Source organism: Octopus bimaculoides, chromosome 17 (assembly GCF_001194135.2).
Source record: "Octopus bimaculoides isolate UCB-OBI-ISO-001 chromosome 17, ASM119413v2, whole genome shotgun sequence".
In the NCBI taxonomy this organism is placed as follows: Eukaryota; Metazoa; Mollusca; class Cephalopoda; order Octopoda; family Octopodidae; genus Octopus; species Octopus bimaculoides.
In genome coordinates, this window is record NC_068997.1 from 47,766,601 (window position 1) to 47,774,717 (window position 8,117).

Genomic DNA, 8,117 nt, shown 5'->3' on the forward strand with positions numbered 1-8,117 from the left:
GGGTAAGAGCTCTCTAAACTTTGCCCAGGCTATTCTTATTCTAGCAGCTACACTTTCAGCGCACCCACCCCCACTACTAACTTGGTCGCCCAGATAGCGGAAGCTATCGACTACCTCTAGTTTTTCACCCTGGAATGAGATAGAAGTTGTTTCCTGTTTGTTTGCAGTCTTTATTGCACCTGAACATCTGCCACAAACAAAAACTAACTTGCTAGTTAACCTGCCTTTGATGTTGCTGCACCTCTTATGTGTCCATAGCTTGCACCGGGTACATCTTATAGAGTTACTACCTACTCCTTTTCTACATACTGAGCAGGGCCATCTACCTGAAGGGGTTTGGTGGAGGTAATATTTTACTGTTTAGCCTCAAGTCAGTAGCAGGGATACAATTAAACGTAGTCCAACTGTGACCATCCCATCGTTTTGTACACATTTAAGATGACACTGTCCAACATGTCCTTCTTACTTTACGATGGTAGGGTGATTTGTTAGAATTTGGCTGTTGTTTCTGTAAGGCTAAACAACTGTCTACAGGCTTCCTCAATAGGGGGTGATGGTGGTGGTAATGGTGGCAATATTTTACTGCTTAGCACTCCAAAAGCCCTAATTAAACAGGCTTAAGATCAAAGATGTTCTAGCTGTGACCCCCTTTTATTCAGTCACACTTGTAGTGGTAGAGGTGGTGGTGAGCGCGATGATGGTAGTAGGGGGTCAACCCTCATCAAACAGACCTCAAATCAAAAGCATTCCAATTGTGACCATCTCATCTTTATTCAGAGATACTCTCATTCTATGTGTACTTCCTTTATTCAATACTTGGAGATTTGGCTGCTAATTTAAGCATGCAAAGAACCTGCATAGACAATCCTTTGTTCGCCCTGATGGTACAGAAATGTTGGTGATAACAGCTGTGTTTTTTCTCTGTGAATGGAACCTAGGATAGTATCCTATAAGTCCATATATACCCCCATCCCTCATCTCATATCCTACCCATGTCATTATCCTGTCCTTTCTATATTATAAGCATTCAAAAACTACCTCCTACTTCCTCTCACAATCTCTCTCTCATTCTCTCTAATATCTTTTTTTACTCTATTAAATTCCATCCAAACTACCCTCTACTCCCACTCTCTGTATAACTCATTCTCACTAATGTTCCTTCACCTCCTCCTCCACCCCCTGTTCTCACTCTAATATCCTCTCTTCCACAAGATTCAAATCCTCCATCCCCCCACCCCTGCACCATCCACCATAGTATAGTTATCAGGTGATATATTTACCTGGTTCAGGTAGAAGTACTGGGGAGCATCTTGGAGTCCGTATTCTTTCTTTTCTTCAGGAGTCATAGCAGACAACATCTCATAGAAGACATGGTAATTCCTTTCATCATCCGGCTGTAAAGAGACAAACATGACACCAATGAGTGGCCACTTCTGTTCATACTCTCCACCTTGCAGAGATGAGAGTGAACACTCATCATCCAGCATTCTCACACTCAACACATTAAAACAAAAATACTTTTGGCTCAATATGTGGTACAGTATAGTGAGGTACAATCTGGTGTGGTGTGGTGATACAGGAAACAGTGCAGTGTGGTGTATTGGTAGTGTGATACAGGGTACCATGTGGTGTAGGATAGTGCACTGCTGCACTGTGGTGCTATATGGTGTATGTGTGACACAGGATGCAATGTAGTGTAGTGTAAGGCAGTATGATGCTGTGCAATATGGTGTGACACAAGGTACTACAAAATGATATAAGATGCAGTGTGGTGTAGGATTGTGTAGTGCTGCACAGTACAGTGTTCTGCAGTGTAAAGTAGTGTTATGCTGCAGTATAGTATGTAGTGTAGTACAAGCTGCAGTTTGGTGTAGTACAGTGTAAAGTGGTGTGATGCTGTGCAGCATGATGTGATAAAAATGCAGTGCTGTGTGATACAAGGTGCCATGTGGTGTAGGATAGAATAGCATTGCACTGTACAGTGTGCTGCATTGTGAGGTGATGCTATGTGGTGTGATACAAGGTGCAATGTGGTGTTGTTCAGTTACAGTATAGTACAGGGTACGATGTGGTGTATGACAGTGTAGTGTTTCACTATGTAGCATGCTGGAGTGTAAAGTGGTGCAATGATACAGGGTGTAATGTGGTGCTGTGGAATGTAATGTGGTGTTGCAGTGTAGTACAGGGTGCTGTGTGGTATTTTGGTATGCAGTGTGGTGTGGCACAAGGTGCAGTTTGGTGTAGAATAGTTTAAGCTGGAAGATGTATAAAAGCCCCATGTGTGTGTTTGTGTTTACATTACACTGCTTATGCAACAGGGCTCTTTGTTTACAATCTCCCATAAACATTATATCAGCTCAATGGTTCAATATACAAAGACCAGTGGAATGAAAAGTACCTTACTTAAAAAAAAACAAGAAATATTTCATGACGACAAAGGCATCTGACCATAGAATTTGATAAGTCTCATCCAACCCATGCTAGCACAGAAAAATCAGATGTTAAAAAGGAAATGACACAATATAATATGGTGTATTATGAGAGAGTGAGGGTTCACATGATCACCAGAACAAGATATGACAAGATATGATAAAGTACAACACTCACCTGCTTAACGATACGGGACCTTTCCAGGAGATATTCTGCTGTGCGGGCACCACAGATGGAGCCACTAGAAGACAAAATAAAACAATGACAATATAGCATATAGTATATTCATGACCCACTTTAGTTAATTAAACAATCAAATTTAAATATAATTAATATATTGGTTTCAAATTTTGACATAAGGCCAGCAAATTTGGGGGAGGAAGCCAGTCGAATACATTGTCCCCAGTGTGTAACTGGTACTTACTTTATTAACTCCAAAAGGATGAATGGTAAAGTTAACCTCGGTGGAATTTGAACTCAGAACGTAAAGCTGGATAGACAATAAGCTGCTAAGCGTTTTGCCCAGCATGCTAATGATTCAGCCAGCTCGCTACCTTAAATATAAATAACATGTTAACAATATTAATATTGCTAACATTCTCTTTTACTCTTTTACTTGTTTCAGTCATTTGACTGTGGCCATGCTGGAGCACCACCTTTAGTCGAGCAAATCGACCCCAGGACTTATTCTTTGGAAGCTAGGCTTATTTTATCAGTCTCTTTTGCTGGACTGCTACATAATGGGGACATAAACACACCAGCATTGGTTGTCAAGCGATGGTGGGGGGACAAACACAGACACACAAACATATACACACATACATATGCACAACAGGCTTCTTCCAGTTTCCATCTACCAAATCCACTCACAAGGCTTTGGTCGACCCGAGACTATAGTAGAAGACACTTGCCCAAGGTGCCACCCAGTGGAATGAACCTGGAACCATGTGGTTAGTATGCAAGCTATTTACCACACAGCCACTCCTGCGCCTATATATTATTAATATATTAACAATCAATTTGAACTTGTATTGGTGGGTTAATGATAGGAAGCAAATTATGGTACATAATTGGCAGTTAAATATAATACCTGGAAGGAAGAGAGGCATTTCATGTGTGAATAATAATTTGTAACTAGCCTTTGAAACACACTGCATTAAATATACTAGCACCAACTTAGCTGATTTTTCTTTTTCCTTACAGATAGCATTTCTAAATTATTTATTCTCTAAAATATGCTAATTTTCAACACCAACTACTATTCTGTATTGTACATCTACTTAATGAATCTACTTCAGTATGTACACTGAAGTTTTGCAGACATCTTATGAACTAGGTCTAGAGTTATCTCCCATCTTTCCTACTAGAATAATGACTAGAAATGTTAATACCATGTAATAAGCTGAAAAAGAAAAAAAGAAAAAAAAATCAAAAGCAGGTACATTCTATTCATTTTTCCTTATTCGTAATTTCACATTCAAACTTCTAGTCCTACCAGACATTACGAAGAAATAATTATCTCCCCTGTACTAACTGTCCACTAGGTGACTTCATGTGTTTAAAATATTGATTTTTAATTTTGGTACAAGGCCAGCAATTTCACAGGTTGGGGTAAGTTCATTGCATCAACCTCAGTGTTCAACTGGTACTTACCTTAACGACCCTGAAAGGATCAAAGGAGATATCAGCCTCAGTGAAATTTGAACTCAGAACACAAAGACTAATGAAATGCTGCTAAGCATTTTCCCTGGCATGCTAACGATTCTGCCAGCTTAATGCTTTCCACATGTTTAAAATATTAGTAATTAACAAATATTGTCTTTTCTTCCCAACCATGCAATTATTTCTAATTAAACTTAATCTTCAGTGCATTGAATATTTTAACACTAACTTAATCATTATAATTAATAGTTGAATTAGAAGAATGTGGTACTTTAATTGAAAAATGGGCCGACCAAAGCCTTGTGAGTGGATTTGGTAGACAGAAACTGAAAGAACCCCGTCGTATATATGTATATATATATATGTGTGTGTGTGTGTGTGTGTTTGTGTGTCTGTGTTTGTCCCCCTAGTATCGCTTGACAACTGATGCTGGTGTGTTTATGTCCCCGTAACTTAGCGGTTCGGCAAAAGAGCCCGATAGAATAAGTACTAGGCTTACAAAGAATAAGTCCTGGGGTCGATTTGCTCGACTAAAGGTGGTGCTCCAGCGTGGCCGCAGTCACATGACTGAAACAAGTAAAAGAATAAGTGTGCTATCAGGAAGAGCATTCAATCACAGAATATTACCTCAGAAATGTTTGTCCAAACCATGCCAGCAAGGAAGAATAATTTAGATAAATGTAAAGTCTTTAGATAATTTCAAAAAGTCATTATAAAAAACTTAGAAGAGGTGGCAAAAATATTTTAATTGCATATTAATATATTTTATTATTAAAGTGTTTTTTTAATGCTATTAATAGTTTTATTGATGGTATGTTTTTATGTTTCAGACAACAACATTGTCGCCATCCTCTCTTTACTCTACTCTTTTACTCTTTTACTTGTTTCAGTCATTTGACTGCGGCCATGCTGGAGCACCACCTTTAGCCGAGCAAATCGACCCCAGGACTTATTCTTTGGATGCCTAGTACTTATTCTATCGGTCTCTTTTGGTGAACCGCTAAGTTACGGGGAGATAAACACACCAGCATCAGTTGTCAAGCGATGTTGGGGGGGCCAAACACAGACATACAAACATATACACTTACATACATATATACGACGGGCTTCTTTCAGTTTCCGTCTACCAAATACACTCACAAGGCTTTGGTTGGCCCGAGGCTATAGTAGAAGACACTTGCCCAAGGTGCCACGCAGTGGGACTGAAACCGGAACCATGTGGTTGGTAAGCAAGCTACTTACCACACAGCGCCTGTATATTTATCCTGTATATTTAATGCTATGGATATTAAAAAGTTAATTAAAAATAATTATTTAGTGGGGAAAAGACAGTCTTAATTAATGATTAAAAAAATTCCTAGTAAACAACATGTAATGAAAGCTGAAAAACACTTTTTTTTTATCAAAGACATCAAGAGATACAGAGTAAAACAATAAACTACATGGTCATTTTGGCAAACTTAGCTTTCCTCCTCCTACTACATCTCACACCAACTCCCCCTGTTTCCCAAGCCCTGACTGCTACTGCATTGACAACATGACTATCCTCCCACCACCAATCATACCCAGCATGCATCTCTTTGCCCTCCTCTCTCTACCTAACCTTACTCCTGATCTCATTCATTTTAATCCCATTAAAGCAAAAGTGATCTAATTCTTAAATCTTTATTTACAAACAATTTAAGATGAGTGGTTAAAACTACTACTACTACTACTACTACTACTACTACTACTACAAAGGTCTATGCACCTTTGAATGTGCTTAACTTTGTAGAATTGAAACTGGCCATATCTGGCCAAAATAGTCAACCAGTTTTCTGCTCAAATGGACAGATCTGGCACCTTTCCCTAATGTCATTCTAAAACTAAACCATCACATCATCGAAATCTTGGTAGTGAAATATTGCATGACTAATTCAAAACAATGTAATTAAGTAAGCAATGTGTTTGATAGAGGGATCTGAATGCTTACCGGTTAAGCACTTCACAATACTACCCAAATTAAGGAGACCATAGAATAGACCTGTCTCTCTCTCTCACTATCCCAGCTGCTCTATCAAACCCTCAACAACACATACTATAATTTGCCTTCCACCATTAAACTAACAACACCAGTTCAAACTAATTGTTAACGACACAAACCCCACACAGATATAAATCTGACATCACAGGTCTAAGAGGGCTCAAAAGGCTATGGTCACCATACTTAACTTTCAGATTAATGAATAAAAATATGTAAAACCTGTAAGGTAGGAAAATAGGTAGAATCAGTTGATAGACATGGCTGTGTGGCAAGACGTTTGTTTCTCAATTACATGCTTCTGGGTTCAGTTCCACTGCACTGCTCCTTGGGCAAATGTCTTCAACTATAGGCTTGGATTGACTAACAACAGCAATATAAAGCAAAAATAATAAAATACAAGCAGACTAACCTTTGAAAGAAAAGTTCTATATATTTCCCAAATCGGCTGGAGTTATCATTACGTATGGTCTTGGCATTGCCAAAGGATTCAAGGAGTGGGTTTCCTTCCAAAATCTGTTCAGTGATTAGGTTGTCATTATTGCGATTGACAAGTGCAACATACTGCATGATGAGTTTGCAGCTCTCGGTCTTCCCAGAACCACTTTCACCACTGGAGGAGAGAAGATAAAATCAAAATGTAATTTATAACAGAGAGAATATAAATATTTTTGTCAAAGACTCCAAAATCAAAAAAAAAGTTAAATTTTCTATGGAAGAGAAAGTAATTTAGAGGGTACAATATATTAACTACCAGCTCCTGAAGAGGACTAATTGGGTCTGCAGCCCCAAACTAAGCAGAGCTAAATAGCATGACTATAACATGTCTATAATGACTATATGCCCTGGTGATCTTTGACCAGAGGTTAAGGATGGATAAGAATTAATTCGGTAAAGCAATCATTCTATTGTTCCAGTCCCAAGTTCAATTCCAACTGTTGGCCAATTTGTCCCAAAGTTCTTATCTCAATGTAAAATTAACAAAGCGAATGTCATTTATCTCCCCCTTGATCTCTGACATCATCTGACAAACACCAACCAAGATGGCGCGAATAAGCCAAGTTTTACTTGTTAGAAATAGTAACCCAAATACCTTTAAATAAAATCCCAAAACTAGATGTTCAAGAACTGAATGAAGGGCAGATTTTCAATCTCAGAAACATCCTGATTCCGAAAAGGTATAATATGTCTATGCAGAGCAAATGTAGACTGAGACACAGATGCAAGACACTATCAATTCAATAGTACAACACAAATAAAGCAATCCACAAACAAGAGACACACTCTATACAGTGAATATCCTGATTTTTTGATTCAAAGCTGATGGATTGGTACTTTGACCAAATCCAAAAACTTGCAGATCGTTGGCAGAAGGTCATGGAAAATGATGGTTTTTATTTTGAAGAATAGTAGTTGTTGTTTTTGAATAAATTCTTGCATAAAAAAATCATTATTTTAACACAACACATGAACTTTTTCCTCAACCTAGTTTTCGCCTTTATTTGATAATCTAAATAAGTATTGGCCACTCCTATCCTTCTTTCTTCCAGTTACCACTCCTTCTCCATCAGACATTTTCTTACTACCAACCTAACAACGTCCCCTTTTATGTAGATAAAGCTAGATATATGATTCCAGTACACTGGGAGTCAAGTAGATTGACATTAATTGATATATCACCATTTACTAAGCAACTCTCAATGGATTTAATTCTAAATGGTTGAAGACTACATACTACATAAAGACTTCTAAATAGAAGTAACTACATCACCACTCCTGTTATCTTGACCCCCCCCCCACTATCCCCTCTGCTACTCTCTGAATTATAGTGGGCTTAACAAGGTATGCATTCTCATTCTGTCACAGTTATAACAAAAGGAAACAATGTAAATATTTTGGTTTCCATTATTGATGTAAATTTGTTAAAAAATAGTTATCCTTTAAATTTGAAATCTATGCGTTCATCCGACGACAACGATTTCTTTCAAATTAATGTAAATGTTTT

At 38.1% G+C, this 8,117-nt stretch overlaps 1 protein-coding gene across 4 annotated transcripts in view; it reads right to left on the reverse strand.

The window, feature by feature from the left end:
• LOC106881175 (unconventional myosin-XV) overlaps positions 1 to 8,117 on the reverse strand; it is a 324,434-nt gene that overhangs the window by 223,380 nt on the left and 92,937 nt on the right. For all 4 annotated transcript variants that reach the window (XM_052973940.1, XM_052973938.1, XM_052973939.1 and 1 more), the window contains 3 exons: positions 6,525 to 6,725; positions 2,608 to 2,671; positions 1,281 to 1,394 (listed from right to left, as the gene is read on the reverse strand). In XM_052973940.1, coding sequence (XP_052829900.1) covers positions 1,281 to 1,394; positions 2,608 to 2,671; positions 6,525 to 6,725 — 379 coding nt within the window. The remainder of the gene's footprint in view (positions 1 to 1,280; positions 1,395 to 2,607; positions 2,672 to 6,524; positions 6,726 to 8,117) is intronic.